Source organism: Schistocerca cancellata, chromosome 4 (genome assembly GCF_023864275.1).
Source record: "Schistocerca cancellata isolate TAMUIC-IGC-003103 chromosome 4, iqSchCanc2.1, whole genome shotgun sequence".
In the NCBI taxonomy this organism is placed as follows: Eukaryota; Metazoa; Arthropoda; class Insecta; order Orthoptera; family Acrididae; genus Schistocerca; species Schistocerca cancellata.
This window is the reverse complement of record NC_064629.1, coordinates 174,131,901-174,155,228: the sequence shown is the minus strand read 5'-3', so window position 1 is coordinate 174,155,228 and position 23,328 is coordinate 174,131,901. Positions and strand designations below refer to the sequence as shown.

At 42.7% G+C, this 23,328-nt stretch overlaps 1 protein-coding gene across 1 annotated transcript in view; it reads right to left on the bottom strand.

The window, feature by feature from the left end:
- The window catches only part of LOC126183714 (RNA-binding protein with serine-rich domain 1-like), a 105,489-nt gene that overhangs the window by 10,309 nt on the left and 71,852 nt on the right, over positions 1–23,328 (bottom strand). Inside the window, exon 7 of the mRNA XM_049925901.1 lies at positions 6,882–7,126. Coding sequence (XP_049781858.1) covers positions 6,882–7,126 — 245 coding nt within the window. The remainder of the gene's footprint in view (positions 1–6,881; positions 7,127–23,328) is intronic.

Sequence of the window (23,328 nt, the reverse complement as noted above, 5' to 3'; positions counted from 1 at the left end):
ATATTCCTATTTACGGCTGAAATCATCGATGCCGTAACCGCTTTATGATCGCTGATTCCCTGTTCTGCGTTAACTTTTTCAAATAGTTCGGGTCTGTTTGTCACCAGAAGGTCTAATATGTTATCCCCACGAGTCGGTTCTCTGTTTAACTGCTCAAGGTAGTTTTCAGATAAAGCACTTAAAAAAATTTCACAGGATTCTTTGTCCCTGCCACCCGTTATGAACGTTTGAGTCTCCCAGTCTATATCTGGCAAATTAAAATCTCCACCCAGAACTATAACATGATGGGGAAATCTACTCGAAATATTTTCCAAATTATCCTTCAGGTGCTCAGCCACAACAGCTGTTGAGCCAGGGGGCCTATAGAGACATCCAATTACCATGTCTGAGCCTGCTTTAACCGTGACCTTCACCCAAATCATTTCACATTTCGGATCTCCGTCAATTTCCTTCGATACTATTGCACTTCTTATCGCTATAAACACGCCTCCCCCTTCACTGTTCAGCCTGTCTCTACGGTATACATTCCAATCTGAGTTTAGGATTTCATTACTGTTTACGTCTGGTTTCAGCCAACTTTCTGTCCCTAGTACTATATGGGCATTGTGACAGTTTATTAATGAGAGCAGTTCTGGGACCTTTCTATAGACGCTCCTGCAGTTTACTATTAGCACATTAATATTGTTATTCCCTGTTGCATTTTGCCTACTCCTACCTTGCCGCGTCTCAGGAGGCGTCTCGTCGGGCCTAGGGAGGGGATTCTCTAACCTAAAAAACCCCCATGTGCTAGAAGTTTGTAAGGGGAAATTTAGAGCACCCTGCATAAAAGCACCATGCTGTACTTTGAAAAATGAAATACCTGAGTGATCAGGAAACACCAGATACCTCATTGTTCACAACAGCAGAGGAAACTGAATATCATGGCAGTAAGCAGACATGGTTATTTTACTTCTAAGTTCTCAGAACTGACAAATAACATCAGGTCGGCCACCCATTGAGCGTACATGTTTATTTTTCTTGCAGAAGTTTTCAGAGTACAGACATAAGATCATGCAGGCTTTCTATCACTAATTAGTATATAACAGTTTTATTCCATCTGCAATAGTTGTTACATTAGAGAAATACATAGAACACACAACATGTAAATTACACAGTTCACTTATTTAGTTTGTAAATAGTTGGTGTCATGATTCGCAAATTTATGCTGCTTGACTTGCATCTTTTCAGATTTGTTTCTTCGCCCATTCTGCATAATTTCTGCTCATGTTTGGCAAGGCAAGCAGTTCAATCACAATACATACACGTTCCACATTGCTGAGTGCCAATATGTTCACTATGATGGCAGAGTTCTGACTGATGCTTCCAGACATAAGAAGATAGTTTCTTTTCAGCCTCCAATCAGTCGAGAAATTAAAACTACAGTGAAAATACTGTCAAAGCTTTGTGGAGTTGTGTTGTGCAATAGCTCTAGTATACCTGTCAATCGTGTCACATCACACTTTTCAGTTGTGGCTGCAAAGTGAACACATAAAGATACCTAGAAAATAGTCTCTCCTGTCACGTGTGAAGTCTTCTTGAGGTGTTTCGTCTGATTTCATGCAGCCCACATAATGTAACTGTCCTGAGTTTACTGTTTCATGAGCATTTCCAGCCACATATTGCAGGTAAAACAAAAACACTCCTGTAGTGTTTTTGACAAGAAGTGTTTGGTTACCAACCACACAGACTGGATATGGCTTCCTGTGATTTTCATCTCTTTTGCTCACATGACCTGCTGGCTATGAGGACATAATTTTGGCACAGACAGTGAGCTACAGGCCAGCAAAGGAAACACGTGGCTGCCAACAAAGACACTCCTGTAGTGTTTTTGACAGGAAGTGTTTGGTTACCAACCACACAGACTGGATATGGCTTCCTGTGATTTTCATCTCTTTTGCTCACATGAACTGCTGGCTATGAGGACATAATTTTGGCATAGACAGTGAGCTACAGACCAGCAAAGGAAATTGGTGGAAATAACAGGTGGCTGCCTTCTAGGTATTGGAAAGTTGGTACCACACTACAACAAATGTCCAAATCAGACTGGCAACTGTGTACAGAAGCAGATAGAAGATGTAGCTAAATCTTTCAAATAAAATAAAATAAAAAATTATTTTCATTGTGGTTTCCATTTCACAAACAATCAAGAAAAAAAATAACCCTCATGCAATATTATTGTTTCAATAATATTGAGCATGAAAGAGCCACTTAAGAAACATTTCATGCCTCCTGGCTAAAAACAAGACTACAACTTTAAGAGAGTGTTACCAATGAGAAAACTATTATTGATCCTGATGTTATTCCATGGACTATGGTAGCCAAAGGTAAAACAATCAAACTACTTAGCAGACCAACGTTTAGTGCAAATCTGACAAATGGACAACAACTGCAGTTCGATGTAAGTCTGCATGCTTTTGTGATCTTTGTTACTGAATCTAGAATCTTCTAGTTATAAGTCTGCATCATATTCCCCTTCAAGCTGTTCCATTAATATTCAGCATTTCAGTTACTCTGCTGGGATCTTCTTCAGGAATCTTTAGGTGTCCAATGGTTGGGTGAACGCTGCTGAAAACTAGTGTTGTATTCTCTTATAAAAGGAAGTTTTCCTGCATTTGTTCCACACAAATTGAGTTACTGGGTAAAATTATGCAGGATAATAGTTTTAATGTCTACAATGGTTATACTGACTAGCAGGCAGAGACTTTCGTTGAGTGCCTTCAGATCAGGTCCGTGTGGTGCACCAGTAGTAGGTAAACTGGGCTTGCTAGATAGAGCAGATACTGATGTATGGTATCTGGCAAATGGCTTTAAAGTATTGTGCAGCTCACCAACCTGTCACTTGCTATCTATGAAGCTACTGATGATGTGCCATAACAGAAAAACTATGACTATCTTGCGTTACTACCTTCAACTACAGTTTCAGAGTTCCCTCTCGGTACTAGGGATTTGGTTCATGACAACTTCTACTTGTTTCTTGTTTTTAGTTCTTCTACGAATCTACATTGGCACTCTACTTGCTGGGTGGGTTGTCTCAATCGGGTATTTCGTGCTAGCCTTCCCCACTTCATCTTGTGATTTACACAGCTTCGCTGTTCTATGCAGATCACCAGGCACGAGTGTTTCTATTGTGACTGAAGAAAACTATTTTATGAGGCATATTGAACAGCGAGCATTAAGTAATGTATTACTTTAGCCTTATTGTGGATGACACATTTTGCTATATGGCTGCACAGTAAAGAAGAGATCCAGAGATTCCAGATCCAGAGTTTCTTAGATAGCATTGGGACAATCACTAAGATAATGTTGGGAGGCAGGAGGGGGGGGGGGGGGGGGAGGGGAAGTGAACCAAATTATTGGTAGAACACTTAGAAAATGCAACAAGGCTACTACAGAGACTGCTTTCACTGTGCTTGTCTGCCCTCTTCTGAAGAACTGCTGTGCGGTGTGGGATCTGCATCAGTTAGGATTGATGGAGGACATAGAAAAAGTGCTAAGAAGGGCAGCTCATTTTGTATTGTCATGAAATAGGGGAGAGAGTGCCATGCATAAGATATGCAAAATGGGATGGCAATCATTAAAACAGAGGCATTTCTCGTCACAGCAGTGTCTTCTTATGAAATTTCAATCAACAACTTTCTCCTCAGACCATGAAAATATTTTGTTGGTGCCCTCCTACATAGAGAGAAATGATCTTAATGATAAAATAAGAAAAATTGGCACTCACACAGGAAGATTTAAGTGACTGTCTTCCCCCACGTTCTGTTCGAGAGCGGAACGGTAGAAAAATATGAGGGGTGTTCAATAAGTAATGCAACACTTTTTTCTGAAAGCAGGTTGTTTTTATTCAGGATTCCAATACACCATATTATTCTCCACTCTTTTCACTACAAAACCCTATTTTTCAACATAATTTCTGTTCAATGTGACGGCCTTACACCACCTTACTGGGAGGCCCTGTATGTCTGCACGGTAATACTCTATTGGTCAACAACGGAGCCAACAGCTTGCTGCATTAATAACTTACTTCTGACGGAGTGCATCCTTCATTGGGCCAAACAGGTGTAAGTCGGAAGATGTGAGATCCGGGCTGCAGGTTGGATAAGGAAGAACAGTGATACGAAGTTTTGTGAGCTCCTCTCAGTTGCGTAAACTTGTGTGAGGCATTGCATTGTCACAGAGAAGAATCAGTTTGTTTGCATTTTTGTGAGGACAAACATGCTGAAGTTGTTTCTGCAATTTCCTGAGGGTAGCACAATACACTTCTGAGTTAATTGTTGCTCCAGGAGAGCAAACATCAAATACAATAACCCCTTCAGAGTCCCAGTAGACTGTTGTCATGACTTTACCAACTGAGGGTGCAGTTTTGAACTTTTTCTTCGGAAGAAAGGTGGTGTGGACGTCACAACACAGACTGCCATTTTGTTTCCGGTTTGAAGTGATGAACCCACGTTTCATCGCCTGTGAAGTTGCACAGTAAAAAATTGTCATTGTTAGCCTTGTAATGTGCAAGAAATTCTGCACAGATGGTCCTTTGTTGCCCTTTATGGTCTTCTGTTTAAAACCGAGCAAGGTGGCACAGTGGCTAGCACACTGGACTCGCATTTTGGAGGACGACGGTTCAATCCCGCGTCCAGCCATCCAGATTTAGGTTTTCTGTGATTTCCCTAAATCGTTCCAGACAAATGCCGGGATGGTTCCTCTGAAAGGGCACGGCCGACTTCCTTCCCCGTCCTTCCCTAATCCAATGAGACCGATGACCTTGCTGTCTGGTCTCCTCCTCCAAACAACCCCAACTCTTCTGTCCGGCAGCAAGGAACTCAGCAGGCACACACCTTTGAGTAGCCCAATAGGTGGACGAGTGTGTCAGTACTACCAAGAGATGTCCAGCTGTGCAATGAGGGTTTGATTGTGATACATCGATTGCTTCAAATGAGTGTATCTGCACATTTCAACATAGCAGGAGCCACCCAGCATGCGGAAGATCAGACAGGTTTGCATGATCTTGTTGTGATGATGACAGACTCCTCACACAATGACTCACTGTGCTTTTCTTCACTGCGAGGCCTCCGTAGACATTCTGCAAGCACCTATGAATATCTGTGATCCTCTGGATTTCCACTGAAAGAAACTCAATGACAGCTCTTTGCTTAGAATGCACCTGCATTACAGATGCCATTTTGAAAAAATACATTTTTCAGTTAATACAAAATATGACTTTTCTCTAACCTACAATAGATGCACCTGGTCACCTCCCCACTGTAGGATTCTATGAAGTGACACATAGCTGCGGCAGACTGTGTATAGCAGTGGTAGTCGACCTGGTCCCTACTGCCCACTAATGGCATTCCAGCTTTCAGGGTATGTGGTAGGCAGTTAAAGATACTTTCTTTACGTTTTTGATATAAAGTATTTGGTATGTAATTATTATATGCTTTAACTAGCTGCAACTTCTCTTTATAAATTTTATAATGTAAAGTTACTCCCCTACTTTAAAAGACACCATTACTATAGAACTGGTGGGTGGTTAGAAAATTTTAGTACTAACAGAGATACAAAAGTGGGCGGTAGGTACGAAAGATTAACTACCCCTAGTGTATAAGCAAAACTGGGAGAACAATTTAAAAAATTATTAAAGACAATGAATGCTATATGTGATTAAAACAAAAAGTATATCTACTGTTGTGAAATACCAACAAGAGCTGCAACCAGGGTCAAGATTTTAATAACGTATGAATGCTTGCCAAAGAATACAACATTTATAGGAGGAAAGTCAGAGATGCAGCTGAGATCTGTAAGAATGAATATAATTTGAATAGAGGTGACAGCTATAGGCTTTCAGATTCATAGAAAATAATTACCAAGCCACAGTGCGCAAAGAATAACACAGCCACAGTGTGCAAAGAATAACAAACAGTTACCAGGAAGCAATCTTGGTAGCATGACAAAAATATTTTTGTAAACATACCTGCTCTCCTTTACCACGAGTTATCACAACTTATCCAATGATGATGGCTTACCAATAGTAGCTCTTTGGGACAAGTGTAGAAAATATTCTTTTATAAGTGAGCACAGCACTGGTTTTCATCAGTCACAGGCCAACAACTGAAGATTCCTGAGAAAGACCCCAAAAGTGGGGTCAAAACATTGGCTATCGAAGAATTTTGAAGATGTGTGTAATGATCCTGAGGACTTCCCTTCATTTATGGTTAAAGCTCAAAGACATCATAACTACATTTGGAGAATGTTGAAAAGACCAAGACAGCTACAAATGAGAATGTAGTGGTACTGACAGAGAAGACTTAATGGAAATGCATGCATCTGTAAGAAAAGCTATGCATGAACCCAACGACTTCCACAGTCAGATCCTGATGAAAGATCTAACAGAAAACACTTAGAAGTTCTGTTTCTATATAAAACTAATGAACAGACTGAAACTTTCCATCCAATTTCTTGTGTCAGTCTGCTGTTGAATATGTGAAATGTGAAGATGAATTTTTACAGTATACATTTACATTATATTCGCACATGAGGCTATGTGAATATCAAGGTGTGTGAGACACACACACACTATAAGAGATATGTAAATAATCATCCTTGGTACTGAAACACAGTTACGACTACTTTAAGTGAACAAGGCACCAGGCCTTGATGGAATTACTGTTAGATTTTTAATATACTGTGGTATTACCAACACTCACTCTCTCTCTCTCTCTCTCTCTCTCTCTCTCTCTCTCTCTCTCTCTCTCTGTGTGTGTGTGTGTGTGTGTGTGTGTGTGCGTGTGTGTGTGTGTGTGAGAGAGAGAGAGAGAGAGAGAGAGAGAGAGAGAGAGAAGTTTACTTACCACCAACCATATGCTTCATTGCACTTTCAGCCTCAGCAGGTGTTGCATATTCAACATATGCAAACCCCCTACCACACCCGGGGTGCAGTCTATCCATTGGAAATTCCACACTTTTTACATTTCCAAACGCCTGAAATATTTCATAGATATGCTCCCTTGTCACATTTCTTGTAAGTCGACCAATATGCAGCTTCGTAGGTTTTGGAGTAGGTGAGCGCTCTCTACGTTTACGTCTTCCTGGTGACCTGCAAAGGCATATAATCTCAAATAAGTAAACAGAAATTGCAAGTGGCCCCTAATTCAATTTCAAAGTTAATCATTAGCAAAATATTATATTTTCATGAAAACAGTTGCTAAAACTGATTACAGGGGAAAGGAAGAATAAAAGAACACACAATGAAAATGGAAGAACTTTGTGGTTTCACTAATTCATTCAATAACATGGTAATACATAGTTCAAATTTCACTGTAGTATTATACTGCATTTGAGGCTTGTACTCAGAATTCCTGTTTCTGTTTTCCTATATGCCTAATTTTTCCACAATCTCATTAGCAATATAATGATCTGGATATAGACCTCAGTGGCCAGAGACAGTGGTCATGTGTTTCTGAGTTGTGCTTATATGAAGATGTGTTTTCTACTTTAGAAGAAGGTCTTTCGACCAAAAGCTCAAATGTATAACAGTCTTTTTGTTGTGCTTTTCTTTGACCAACATCTACTTTATATTGTGAGTAGTGCCCTATCCTTTTCATAATATTGTTCTTATTCCATCCTGGATTTTCCATTGTTTGATACACAATTTAATAAAGGAGACTGTGTAAATTTGTGATAAAAATGACAAACATACGGGTGGCAGAAAATCATTTGCATTTTGCAAAAAGTGGATTTATATGTACTGCCGGACAAAAAAAAGTGAAGCACCTAAATGACATGGGCGAATATCACTGTAACTTTACAGGTAGAACGGCCACACAGAGAATTAGTGTTGTTCGTGTTTAGTGCCATTATCACATTCGGTAGCGTATAGAAAGGGCACGAATGGCTTCAGATGCCAGGGGAGTGATCACTGTGAAAGACGTGGAGATGCTGCGGATTCGTGCGAGACAGAATATGAAAGGTGCCTCATTATGAGTCTTCATTTGGCTGACTGGTTGAATTATGCAATATCCAGATTTGTCGAGCATTCAGATGTGACAGTGGCCCATTGTTGGACTGTATGAAAACATGAGGGCCGACACACTCATTGTCAACATTCTGGTCGATTATGTCTGAGCACAACAAAGGAGGATCACCAGACTGTGCAAAAGCACATTGCAACCCCTTCACACCTGCAAATGCCATCCGAGAACCAGTAATGGACTCCCTGCAACATTCTGTGTCATCCCACACAATTGTTCAGAGATTAGCAGCAACCTGACTAGACATGCACAGGCTGATGTTAATGCCTCTACACAGTGACTGGATATGGAGTTGTGCCATGACCAGAAAGCATGGACTGCTGACAAATGACATCGCACTGTGTTCAGCGATGAATTGCAGTTCTGCCCTACCTCGGATAAACACCTTTGGCAAGCATGGTGGCAACATGGAGAGAAGTCTCATCCTTTCAATGTTTCAGAGAGGCACAGCGAAGTTACTTCTCAAGTCACGGTGTGGGGAGCCTTCAGGTATGACTTCAGGTCACTGCAGTTAGTGACTGAGGGAGTTCTGATGGCACAACAGTATGTCACAGACATCCTGTATCCTCACGTGTTACTTCTTGTGTGACTGAATTGTGGTGCCATTTTTCAACAGGATAATGTTCGTCTACACACGGCACTTGTCTCTATAGCTAGGTATACACATCAGAGTTATTCAGTCTCAGAGAGATTTTGCGAGTAATATATGTCATGAAAACAGCACTGAGTCAGCTCACAGACAGTGTCCAAGAGTTGCCGATGAAAAGCAACAAACATGTAAATGGACAAAAGGGGACAAAAAAACGTCAGAAACGCAAGAAATGGGATGAGGAGATTAAAACAACAAAGCAGATTACCATGGCTGGCTGACCATGAGAATAAAAAAGGAGAAGCTAGCCAACTATGGGAGGCATCAACTTGGACACGGAAAGTACAGAGCAACAGGAAATTCTGGATAAAATCAGGAGCAGGCATTGGAGACCCCACCCGTATAATGTGCCAAGGACATGATGTCACCAGGTGCTCTCATACGCTTTGCGTAGATAAAAAAAGACAGCAACCAGGTGCCGGCATCTGGAAAAGGCTGTGCGGATGGCAGACTTGAGGGACACAAGATTATCAGTGGTAGAGCGACCCTGGTGGAAGTCGCCCTGACAGGGATCCAGTAGGCGTCGTGACTCCAGGACCCAACCCAACTGCCGACACACCATACATTCCAGCAGCTTACAAAAAACGTTTGTGAGGCTGATGGGCCGATAGCTATCCACATCAAGCAGGTTTCTGCCAGTTTTGAGCACCGGAACAATGGTGCTCTCCTGCCATTGCGATGGAAAGACACCATCACACCAGATGCGGTTGAAGATGACAAGGAGATGGCACTTGTAGTCAGACGAGATATGTTTAGTCATCTGACTGTGGATCTGATCTGGCCCAGGAGCTGTGTTGGGGCAATGTGCAAGTGCGCTGAGGAGCTCCCACTCCATAAATGGGGTGTTATAGGGTTATAGTGAACGAGAGGACTTTCCTTTCCATCCGCCATTTGTGGGTGCGAAAGGCTGGGGGGTAGTTCTCTGACGTAGAGGTTCGAGCATAGTGCTCAGCAAAGTGCTTGGCAATCACATTTGCATCGGTCCATAGCACGCTATTGATGGTAATGACGGGCACACCTGTTGGGATCTGGTAACCAAAAAGATGTCTGATCTTTGTCCAGACTTGGGAAAGTGATGTATGGCACCCAATGGTCGACACATACCTCTCCCAACACTCCTGTTTCCGTCATTTTATAACCTGGCGTACATGGGCACGGAGCCGCTTAGAGGCTATTAGATGCTCTAGGGAAGGGTGTCGCTTATGTCGCTCTAGAACTTGCCGCCGCTCTGTAATTGCCTCAGTGGCTTCCGGCAACCACCAATGGACTGTCTTTCGCTGGGGGCACCCTAAACAGTGAAGCGAGAGATTGTGTTTGCTCCCCCAGAAATGATTGTGGTAGTCACCTGCTCAACCATCACATCAATGTTACCATGTGGGGCAGAGTCAGTGGTGACATCAGAAGTGAAAGTTTCCTAGTTCTCATTGTTTAAAGCCCATCTGGGCAGGTGTCCATGGGCCTGACGCTGGGCAGTGACAGGAGGATGGGGAAGTGGTCACTACCACACAGGTCGTCATGTGCCCTCCAGTGGATAGATGGGAGAAGTCCTGGGCTGCAAATTGATAAATCAATGGCCGAGTAACTACCTCGAGCCACACTGAAATGTGTGGCAGCCCCAGTATTTAAGAGGTAACAGTCGATCTGAGACAATAAAGTTTTGATATTTTTGCCTCGGCCAGTAAGCACGGTGTCACCCCACAAGGGGTTATGGGAGTTAAAATCTCCCAAAAGTAGGAAAGGTTTAGGGAGTTGATCAATCAGTGCAGCTAATACATTCAGGGGTACTGCACCATCTGGAGGAAGAAATACATGGCAGACAGTTATTTCCTGTGATGTTCGTATTCTGACATCCACAGCTTCAATGGGGGTTTGAAGGGGCACAGGTTCACTACAAACTAAGTTTAGGACATAAACACAAACTCCACCTGACACTCAATTATACGAGGGTGAGTCAAATGACAACCTTAAATTTGTAATAACAAATCAAAATTTCGCCCCATTATCCTGTAAGTTGGTATGTGTGCTACAAACAGCTTACAGAATGGCCTGTAGGTGGCAGCATAGTGCAGATGCACACATACTGTCGCAGTATCAGTATAAAGATGGCCACCCCACTTGTCACTTGGAACAGGGAAGAACAGCATTCTGTTATTTGGTTTTTGCTTAGTGAAGGTGTGAAACCTATTGAAATTCATCGACGAATGAAGGTTCAGTATGGTGATGCATGTTTGTCACAGCAGTAAGCCTACGAATGGAGTAGGAGGTTCGCAAATGGTGTGACTTCAGTGGAAGATGCTCCTCGTCCTGGTCAGGCACAACGAGTTGTGACTCCACAGAACATTGCTGCAGTTGAAGCCATAGTGAAGGAAAACTGCCGAGTGACACTGAATGACATTGCAGCATGTTTACAGATTAGTCATGGGTCACACATTGTGCATTATGTGTTCCAGTTTCACAAAGTGTCTGCAAGATGGATGCCATGGCAGCTGACTCCTGAAATGAGAGAACGATGTGTTGATTCTTGTGAAAAACTTCTTTGGCGCTTTGATCGAGAAGGTGATGGCTTCCTTGCAAGAATTGTTACTGGGGACGAAACCTGGGTTCACTTCCACCAACTGGAAACGAAGTAAGCGAGCAAGGAATGGCGCCATTCCTTATCACCAAAACCAAAGAAGTTTCGAACAGAACCATCAGCAGGTAAGGTTAGGCTGACACTCTTTTGGGATAAAAAAGGGCGTCATTTTGGAGCATTACATGCCTAGAGTGACCACTGTCACCAGTGCATCATACACAGATCTCCTAAAAAATCATCTGCGGCCTGAACTCAAATCAAAGCGACGTGCATTGCTGTCAGCAGGTGTCCTTTTGCAACATGACAATGCAAGGCCTCACACTGCCCGTACATCAGTTGCAACAATCACAAATCTGCATTTTGAGTGTCTTTCTATCCACCATAGTCACCAGACCTTGCCCCAAGTGATTTCCATTATGTTTGGACCACTCAAAGACACAATGGGAGGAAAGAAGTTCCGTTCTGATGAAGAGCTATGCCACGCGATGCACGAGTGGTGGACTACCAAAAGAACTTTTTTCTAAAGAAATTTATGCACTTTGTAAGCGCTCGAGGACTTACACTGAGCGTGACGGAGATTATTTTGAAAAGTGATACAGCTTTGTACCACTTCTGCACAATGAATAACTTTTAAAAAAATATTTAAGGTTTTCATTTGACTCACCCTTGTAGTCGCTACGGTTCCTGTAATATCCCTTAGAGCCACAGAGGGCAGAGAACTGCTTTGCTGGGGACCAGGTTTCCTGGAGGGCAATGCAGAAAGCAGATGTAAAGCTTAACAGTTGCCGTAGCTCAAAAGCTTAACAGTTGCCGTAGCTCAGGCAGGCGGTGGAAAAACTGCTGCAATTCCACTGGAGGATGACATCATTGAGAGACTGGGAAGGCATGGAACATTCAATGAGGCAGTTTATGCCTCAGGGTCACCTGCTACCACCGACTTTTTGCCTGAGCAGTCTATATCCATTGTGTCTGAGAGTGCGGCGAGATCCAGGTCCTCAGTGGATGCCAGAATCTACACCCCATCCTCAGATGCAGAGCTTAGGTAGTTGTGGTGTGGATGCCACCACAAGTTCCGTGTTCTTAGGGGCCTTCTTTTTCGATTTGTCATGCTGTTCCTTGGGTTTCCCTAGCTGGGACGACTTCACTGAATCAGTCTCCAGGACTGAGGATGAACATGAAGCCCTACGACCAGCTGCTTTTGGGCTCTTCAGCTGCTGGCAGGTGTCATCTTTCCCATTAGCAGAAACCTGGGAAGGGAGTGAACCAAGGGACCCCTTCCTAGCGAGAGAGGAGCTGAAGAAGCCTTACACTTCTCTGGCTCAGAAGTGGGGACTGAAATCCCCAATGGTTGGGGGGGGGGGGGGGGGCAGGGAGGGCGGTGTGCTCCCAAAGTAGGTGGTGCGGGAGCAACAGGGACGGAAGTGCCCCCCATCATCAGGGGGGCAGATGTAGTCTCCCAGTTCTGATAGGTGATAGGAATTCGAGGAACTGATAGAGCGAGAACTGTTCTCATAGCGCCAGCGTACGAGGTGGTCATACCCACAGGATGTACGCGCTCAAATTTCCTCTTGGCCTCAGTGTAGGTCAGTCGGTCCAGGGTCTTATATTCCATGATTTTCCTCTCTTTCTGTAAAATCCTGCAGTCTGGCAAGCAAGGTGAATGATGCTCTCTGCAGTTGACACAGATGGGAGGTGGGGCGCATGGAGTATTGGGATGTGATGGACATCCACAATCTCGAGAGGTGGAGCTGGAAGTACAGCGGGAAGACATATGGCCAAACTTCCAGCACTTAAAGCACCACATCGGGGGAGGGATGTAAGGCTCGACATCACAGTGGTAGACCATCATCTTGACCTTCTCGAGCAATGTGTCACCCTTGAGGGCCAACATGAAGGCACCAGTGGCAACATGGTTATCCCTCGGACCCCGATGGATGCGCCAGACGAAATGAACACCTCCCCACTCTAAATTGGTGCACAGCTCATCGTCAGACTGCGAAGAAGGTCACTGTGGAATATAATACCCTGCACCGTATTTAAGTCTTATGAGGTGTGATGGCAACAGAAACATCCCCCAAATTGCCACTAGTGAGTAATGCCTGTGACTGGGCAGCGGATGCTGTTTTTATCAAAACTGCTCCAGAGCGCATTTTGGACAAGCCCTCCACCTCCTCAAACTTGTCCTCCAAATGCTCCACAAAAAACTGAGGCTTCATGGACATGAAAGATTCCCCATCAACTCTCGTACATATGAGGTACCGGGGTGAATAAGCTTCACTACCATCCTTAGCCTTGCGTTCCTCCCATGGTGTGGCCAGAAAGGGAACGACTTGGGGGTCATATTTCTTAGCATTAAAGTTAGACTTTGCCCACTTAGAGACTGCTGGCGGCGGACCACCAGCAAGAGATGACGTATTAGGCTTCATGGCGTGTCACTCGCCCTGGTGCCACCCATTCCGACTAGGGGCCCTCCACACGGGTGTCACCTAGCCACAGCAAAGGCGACCTGAGAGGATGCCCATTGCCGGGAGTCCCGATGCCCCAGGGTGATGAGCATCTGCTCCTTGGCCTACGTGGGGAGTTAGCAGCTGGCATCAGCACAGTGATCCTTGTGTTGTCAGAGGGCTACAACCAACAGGGTACATGGCGGCCCCACCACAATGGACTGGCTACTGTGCTGGATATGAGGTATGAAGAAGTCCATGGTCAACTTCAGCACAGAAAGTGACACTGCATAGTTCATGGTGGAAAATGCACCCAGGAAGGTGTCCTCGCCCAAGAGATGGAGAGTGGGCAGGACTGCAATGCAACGACGAGAAAGTGGGCTAAAGGTCTCAATGCACAATGGATACGATGCACCATGTAAGGCATCCTTCCCCAATTGGCTCACTCTTCGGAAAAATTTTGAAAAATGGAGGTCAAACCCTACAGGGGACCATCACATAATGGCCAAAATGTGAGAGACTCCTTTTAGTCACCTCTTACGACAGGCAGGAATACCTTGGGACTATTCTTACCCCTGGACCCACAGGGGGGAGGGGGGAGGGGGTTACTTCAAGTAATACAGCTGTATCTACAATTCTATATGATGTAGTATTTATGGATTATATTATTATATGGGTGCTGAAGAACATACTTTCAGGAATTTATGGTTCCTTAAATCAATACCAGTAAATATGTCCAAATAAATGTATGTCCGGAAATGCTTTATTTATCAGATATCCATCATATCTGACTTTTGCACAACAGAAAAATCTAGGATGGAATAATGACAATATTATGGAAAGGGCAGAATGCTGCTCAATACATAGTGGAGATGTTGAAATGCAGACAGGCACAACAAAAAGACTGCTAACAAGTAAGCTTTTGGCCAAAAGGCCCTCTTCTGAAATAGATAGATAAATATAAATACACACACACACACACACACACACACACACACACACGACCAATGTCTCTGCGCGCCGAGGCCAGACTGCAAGCAACACAGAAGAAGGCCTTTTGGCTGAAAACTTATTTGTTTGGTAGTCTTTTTGTTCTGCCTGTCTGCGACGGAACACCTCCACTACATGGTGAATCCTTTTCATAATATTGTCACTATATGACTTTTGAACGTCTATGGGTATCAAGATAAAACTGGTGTCACATTATTTCATCATAACTGTTATTTTCCAAACATTAAAAAGTATATATGTAGCTGATGCTAGAAATATTATTGTCACAAGCAGTCTGTGTTTAACTGATTTACGCATAATAGTCAATAGACTGGCAATTTTTTGGCCAATTATAAAGCATATTGCTTCCATCTTCACTACTGTCATTCTTGTAAAATTTTGATATTGTTGTAGTTTTTCCATCACAAGCTCTACAACGAGATTCTTGCTAGGTCCAAAATCATCCCACCACCTAACCTGCTCTCTTATTCAACATGAATACAGTTACATTTTTTGTTTCTCTGCCACGCTAAGTATTAAAAATGCAGCTGCAAGCCGAAGTTCTTCAATCGCTACCTCTCCATTCATGCACGGAACTATGACAGAGAAATCTCGTGGAGAGTGATATCTCAGCTTTCACAGATACTGTCACCCTGCTGTGTGTAAATGTTTCCAACATCTGCCCTCACAAGACTCTTAGACTCTTACAGAAGTTATTCACAAGGAACTATCACACAGTAACTGTCAGCGGAAATTTACTCCTAGTGTAAAAAATTCTGCAATTAGTGTCTGAGAGTACTTAACTGTCTGAGAGAAAAAAATTTTCACGTATATTCCAGCCCTTTGAACTGTATGCCTGATATTGAGGTACTCTCGTGATCAACAAGATACCCAGATTCGTTCCCAGTAGAATGTGGGTTAGGCCAGCTCGGATGCCAACTTCGTCACAGTGCCAATACGCAAGATGTCACGGAACAGTTAAAACAGTTGCGTTCAGCTTCAGGAGAGGGTACAATGGCTTTCTTTGTAACACCCTTCCCAACCACATCAGTGCTTGTATCCAGGCCAGAGATGGTGGAACATCACTGATATGTGGACTTGTACTGCCAGGTTCTGCATAAATCTGATCCAATTTTTTAATTGCTGAAATAACATCACACTCTCTCTCAACCCATGACGTTTCATTCAGTTTCTCCCTCCTCTTCTGGGTGCTGGGTGCTTGCCCCCCCCCCCCCCCCCCCCCCCGGGCAGTGAATAAAAATTCAAAAACAGAGAAAAATAATGAAAACTGAAAATCAAAACCAAAGTCTGCTCTTTTTCACTGACAGAAGAGAAACATGACTGAATATAAGCATATACATCCATGCACTGACTTGCAGTTTGCGAAAAATCATCAGACTCATTCCAAATTCCCCGGAGCTTTGAGCAGTTTGAGTGTCTGCCTGAATAGCTTCCTGACATTCACAGGGTAGTTTGTATGGCAGTACGACTGACTGACTGACTGACTGACTGACTGACACACACACACACACACACACACACACACACACACACACACACAAACGCGCGCGTGAGAAACAGGATGCACGGAGGGTGGTGCAGTGTGGAACGTGTGTATTCAAAGGCAGTAGCAGCCACTTATGTAGAGAACAGGACAGGATAATTTTAGAAGGCAGGGAGAGAAGAAAAGTGTAGAAGGAAGGTGGAATGACAGAAAGAGTTAAGGAAAGGTTAAAATGATTAAGCTAAGGTGGGGTAAAAGAAGAACTGTTGGAGGCTGAGGTTGGTCTAGGGGCAGGAAGGTATGGAGTAGGATAGGGAATGGAGGAACTGTCAACACCACAGTCTCTACAGCAACTGCTCCAATCCTCCTTATCACTCCACCATTGAATATTACCTCTCCCACTATCTGACGGACTCCAAAGCCAAAATCTCCTCCCCATAACCATGATGGCTATATCCTCAACCACAACTACTTTATTCAAGTTATCACCTATAATTAAAATCCATGATACAAGGTGCGGCTAGAAAAAAACCGGACTGATGCTGGAAAAAACATTTATTTACAATTATTTACAATTTCATGTTATCTCCTTCAATGTACTCTCCTCCTCGGTCTCTACACCGCTCCATACGAATTTTCCAGTGTTCATAGCAATGCTGCAGATCATTTTCGGTAAGTCCATACATTACTTCCGTCGCTTTTTCTTTTACTGCTTCAACAGTCTCAAATCTAGTTCCTTTCAAAGCTAAATTGACTTTAGGGAAAAGAAAAACGTCACAGGGGGCCAAATCAGGTGAGCAGGGTGGATGATCTAAGATGGGAATGTTGTGTTTTGCCAAAAACGTCTTCACTGACAACGCACTGTGAGCTAGGGCATTGTCTTGGTGAAGGATCCATGACTTTTTTCTCCACAAATCTTTCCGTTTTCTCCGTACTCGCTCACGTAGGGTAGCCAGGACGCTAATCTAGTAATGCTGATTCACTGTTTGTCCCTCTGGTACCCAGTCAATGTGCACAATCCCTTTGATGTCAAAAAAAACAATCATCATTGCCTTGAATTTCGATTTTGACATTCGTGCTTTTTTTTGTCGTGGAGAACCAGGAGTTTTCCAATGCATCGATTGGCGTTTAGTTTTGGGATCGTAAGTAAAAAACCATGATTCATCGCAAGTAATAACATTTTGTAAGAAGGTGGGATCACTTTCAATGTTTTCCAGGATGTCAGAACAAATCATTCTTCGGCGTTCCTTCTGTTCAATTGTGAGACACTTTGGAACCATTTTTGAACACACTTTGTTCATGTTGAAACTTTCATGAAGAATCTGCCTAACACTTTCCTTGTCAACTCCTGTTAACTCAGACACTGCTCTGATTGTTAAACGGCGATCTTGTCGAACAAGTTTACCGATTTTTTCAATGTTTGCATCAGTTTTTGCTGACAGTGGTCTGCCAGTGCGAGTGTCATCACTGGTGTCTTCGCGGCCATCTTTAAATTGTTTAAACCACTCAAACACTTGTGTTCGCAATAAACAATCATTGCCGTACACTTGTTGTAACATTACAAACGTTTCACTTGCAGATTTTCCTAGTTTGAAACAAAATTTGATGTTAACACGCTGTTCTTTCTGTACACTCAACATTTTCCGACGCACAGACAAAACGTCAACTACTTAAAACAGACGCCACGGGCAGACTGAGTGCAGGAGGCAGATGAAACTCGAGCAGTAGGCGGAGCGAGAGTCACGTGACAGGCCACGCGACTTTCAGCCTTATTGCATTCGTTTTATTGTTTCACCAGTACTAGTCCGGTTTTTTTCTAGCCACACCTCGTATGATCGCATGCCAACCTGTGCAATGGACATTTTTAGTACCCGTTCTAGTTACTCAGAATATTAAACCCATCATGTGGATCAGATATACTGAAACTATCTTTCTAATCTGGACCCAAGGCAAGGACACAGTATTCTCATTCATTCAGAACCTTAACTTCCCCCATCTTACCCATCTGAACGAATGAATCATCTTGTATCAACACCTTTGTGATGGCTCCACAAGAACATCCGTTCACATCTGACCTGACAAACACCACCAATAATTCCACTGCAACAGTTGCCAACCAATTTACAACAGAAGAATCCCTCAGAAACAGTATGGCTACCAGATGGTGACACATTTACAATCAACTGAATCTCTAATTCCTCCTCCCCTCCCCTATCACTTTACACTTAATCACTGAAAACAGGTCGACATTAGAAAAACCGAATAACACTCTCTACCATGGCTTTGACAAACTCTTACTGTAACCTGAAATGGGAAATATCCACCCCCACAAGCCTCCCTCTCCTCCCTTCCCAAACTGATATTTAGCCACCTGCCATCTAAATTTCCATCCCAAATACAGGGTTACCTGTGAAACCTGCCACATTATATTCTAACTTTGCTGCGACCGCTGCACAGCACTCTATATGATGACCATAAAAGAACTCTATATGATGACCATAAAAGAACTACCCATCCAAATGAGTATCCATTACCAGACAGTTGCCAATGGTCAAACAGACCAACCAGTTGCTGAGCATGATGCACAATACAATGTGGCTTAGTTCAATAATGACTTCATATGCTGTGCCTTCTGGATCCTTCCCTGATAATGGCCACTTTTCTTAATTAATCAAATGGGAACTCTCCCCATAACATAACTTCCATTCCAATAATCCTCACAGACTAAATCTGCATTAGTACCCCTTCACTACCTGCTTTCAGCCTCTCTCCTGTTATCATTCCAATCCACATTCTGTCCCCACTCTAGGCTCACATTTTAGCTACTAGTTTTGTACTCTGCACTAACTTACTAGTTTTACCCATTACTTAGCACTTTACCTCTCTCTTGTACTTCAGATGTTCCCCCTTTCCACTATACCTTTGCCTCAGTGTGTCTGTTAGTCTTCATTTACTTGCCACACCTATATGTTCCACTCCAGCACAATCTTTCCTATTCCATCCCACAATTTTCATTCCTTTTCCTACTCGACACCCCTTTTCCTTACTAGAGCCACATTAAAGTAACCCAATACTTACGTGTTATACAGAGAGTTTAACACTTAGGCGCCGACGCCTGTAAAAATACGGGCGTGTGCAACCTGCCTGAAAGTCCGGCGCCCGTAATAAAAAAAAAAAAAAAAAAAAAAAAAAAAAAAAAAAAAAAAAAAAAAAAAAAAAAGGCGGAGCAGAGAAGTTTTGGAGAGACTTTTAATAAAAAAAAAAGGAGAGAAGTTTTGGAAAGACCTTTGATTTGCAGCAACATATACGCTGCATAATTTCGTATTACGAAAGTATAAATTCGAATTGCACCAAACACAGCGCGTTAGTTTCCGGAGCGTTGAAACCGAGGTTGCGGTGTCCTTTTGTAAGCGAGTCATATCTCTAGCCATGAGATCTCGCCAGCCGATGACAGCAGCTATTCAGAGCATAGGACATGTGTTATAGTCAGCCAATAGCAAGATTACTGGTTACATAGCGCGAACACACAAGAGGAAAAGTTAACGGTTTACATTAATGTACACAGTACCGTATATCTACAAGAAAAGCTAAGCTTTCACATATAATATTGGTCTCTAAGATTAACACGCTATAATAGAAGCTACGCTTTCACATGTAATATTGATATTTTTTTTGCGTGTGTTATACTTTAAGATACATCACACAAATGTGCCAGTAAATTTAAAATTATGACATAAATGCCTCGGCTAGAAATTCTTGTAAGTGGCTGGTCCTCAAACTGTTCAGTTTCGAATGCTCTGTGATTTAGATATCTCCCACTTTCTCACACGTAACATAATTCACCTTGCGTAAAAAGAAATTTGCTTTGAAAGTAACGCTTTTCTAACGACCGTTCACAAAACTGTTAGAAATAGGTTCGATTTACCAGTTGCCAGAGAGTGCCAGAAAACGCATTATTGTGCGTGTGCAACTGCAGTGGTGTAGGAAGCCCGCATGTTCGTGTGTATAAAGCACTAAGAGAGCTTACATTACACCAAAAAAGAAACAGGGCATCAGAGGATACTCCAAAGAGCATCGAAATTTCCTAAACCATACTAAAATGCAAATTGGCTTTTTCCAGATTCACAATGAAGTAGGTTCCATCTGATATTAAGCTTTTCAGTGTGGTTTTTGGGATGTAAATTTTCTTGGCGTACCAGTACTCTACGATCTCATGTTTGGTTCTTTATCGTGGCATAATGCCATACATGGCAGAAGATGACAACGCGCACTTGAAATTCACCGAACAGTTGGAACTAGCCAATACTGTGGAATGAAACACTTCGTTTCAAATAAAATGATTGCCTCAGCGGAATTTCTTTAGCAAACTTGCAAAAATAATTTCATTCTTCTGCAAGGCGATTAATATGCTTGACTGCTACTAACTCGGAAAGAAAATAAAATCAGAAAACTGAAATTAATAATATATTTTTGCCCTCCGTAATTATGTGAATGTATTTTAATTCACCTGATAGCTCCCAGCCATAGAAATCCATTTTGTTTTCATTTGACGTGGGAGCTGTACACGAAGAGAAGCAGCGAAATCATGTAAACACGAGTCACGTGGAGACTAACCCCCTCCCCACTACAACTCAGACAACTCTGTGCAAGCGCGAATCTGGCATCTAGGGCGCGCGGGAAAAATTTTTCTCGTTTGCATCTGGCTGCTTGCAGCTACTACCGATACAGCTAACAGCCAAACTACAAGTAGCGCCATAGCGGGAAGCGGGAGAAGGTACTGCTTACATGCTAGTCAAACGCGCATGCGCAACAGACCGCTAGCAACTGGTCAAACGAACCTAATGTGAACAGTTGTGAGAAAAAAAATGGTTCAAATGGCTCTGAGCACTATGGAACTTAACAGCTGTGGTCATCAGTCCCCTAGAACTTAGAACTACTTAAACCTAACTAACCTAAGGACATCACACACATCCACATCCGAGGCAGGATTCGAACTTGCGACCGTAACAGTCGTGCGGTTCCGGACTGCGCGCCTAGAACCGCGAGACCACCGCGGCCGGCAACAGTTGTGAGGTCATGCTCATAGCAAGCAGTTTATTGTTACGAAGAATTACAGTCTGCGCCCTACGGCCTTTGACATACTTTTGCTATCTGCAGACGCTTGTGCATGCACGGTGTTTTGTTGTAAATTGCACATTTCCTTTGCCACTAAAGTTTTATTTTTTCCCTCTCGTTTATATTTTATTGCTGCAGTATCATTCTCCAGTAGCAGGATACAATAACATTCTTTGCTAGAGAATCAATTCTGCAGTCAAAATTACAAAAATTTAACTGAAAGCTAAAACAATGAAAAATTCCCGGAATTCCGAAAAATTCCCAGGTTTTTCCTGGTTTTCTGCCGGATGAAAAAATTCCCAGGTTTTTCCCAGATTTCCCGGTTGTCCCGGGTCGTATACACCCTGGTAATTTTATGGGTGCGTGTTCTCGTTCTTCCCCTTCTTTCCTTTGTGTGTTCTTACGGCTCCCGCTTGTCTGGGAGGCGCTGCATGGACTGTAGCTCGAGTATTGGTCACTAGATAGTGCGGGCATGCTGTGGAAGGGTGTGCTTCCCTTTTTATTTGTCGGGTTTTGTGAGCAGTGATTTTTTCCCGCGCGGTCTCAGTAGTGTCGACATGGCGAAGTGTGGCTTGACACACGAAGAAATTGCTCGCGAGTTATATCGTGATTTAGAAGAAATTGACGTTGATTTGTCAGAGGAAGATATTGTAGATGACTCTGATGATGATGTGGACTATGTTCAAGAAGAAGTTTCTGGCAGTTCAGCTAAAGAATTCTGACAACAAAACATCTATAATTTTTGTTCAGATTTTCACTGAAAAAACTCTTAGTACGTAATTATGAAGTTTCTGGCAAAGTGTGGCGAAAAGACACAAGCTACCAGTGTAGTGAATGTAAAGTAGCATTGTGCAAAATGCTGTGCTTATTTGCAAATACTACTCTTCTGATGGACTCAGAAGAGGAGAGCAGGTGTCCAAGCACTTCAGCAGCAAGTAATCCCGTCAATATTGTGCCTGAAGAACGAGTGAGACTAACGGCGAGCGGGAAGCCGAGACGTGCGCGACGCACCGATTCTGAGGAAGGTTGGACGACTACTGATCGTGCACCGGATATCGATCTATTCTCAGGACAATTTGGAATATGCAATGTTGTCAGTTTAGACCAGAACAGTGCACCTCTAGAATTTTTTTCATATTTCCTGACAGACAGTATGATGAAACATATAAAGGAACAAACTAACCTGTATGCTCAACAATGCATCAGGAAATTATGAAGCACAAATTCCCTTTCACCCACCTGCTCATTATCAAAGTGGGAAGGAGTTACACTTATGGAAATAAGGAAGTTTCTGGCAAAGTGTGGCGAAAAGACACAAGCTACCAGTGTAGTGAATGTAAAGTAGCATGGAGCAAAATGCCGCGCTTCAAATTTTACCACACAAAGAGCAAAATTGCATCCTAAAATAGTTACAGGAGGTTACTGTAGATAAGACATACTGTATCCATCATAATTACAATTTTTGTGTAAAATAAAAAAAAAATCCTTCTAGAAAATACAGGAATATACCTTTGACCAATTTTTCCTTTTTTCAAAAACAATGTTATAATAATAACGTCTGTCAAAAGTATGTATTACTTCAAGAGAAAGGTATTATATATGGTTTTAAACAAGAAAGTCTAGGTTTTTCAATAAGAGTAATTTTATTGCTATAACTGAAACCTTTCATGAGTTGTAGTAGTTTAAAATATGTTAAAATCAGCCAGTCTTTATGGTAGACACCCGCACACAATGGCTCAGGACCGAAAGTGTTAATATCTTGAGTACATTTATAGCTCAAATGGAGCGTTAACATGATGCCCACTGAATCTTAATAACCTAAGGTCAGTTCTTTATCAAATGGAAATGAAATTGTTTACTCACTGAATGAGACTGACATAGATATAGAGTGATATAGAGAGATATAGAGTGATGGCCAAGAATATTGTGTTCCTGTCAACTTTTTGGAGAAAAATCTATGGGTTTCACTGGCTCCACTGACATGCTGATGCAGA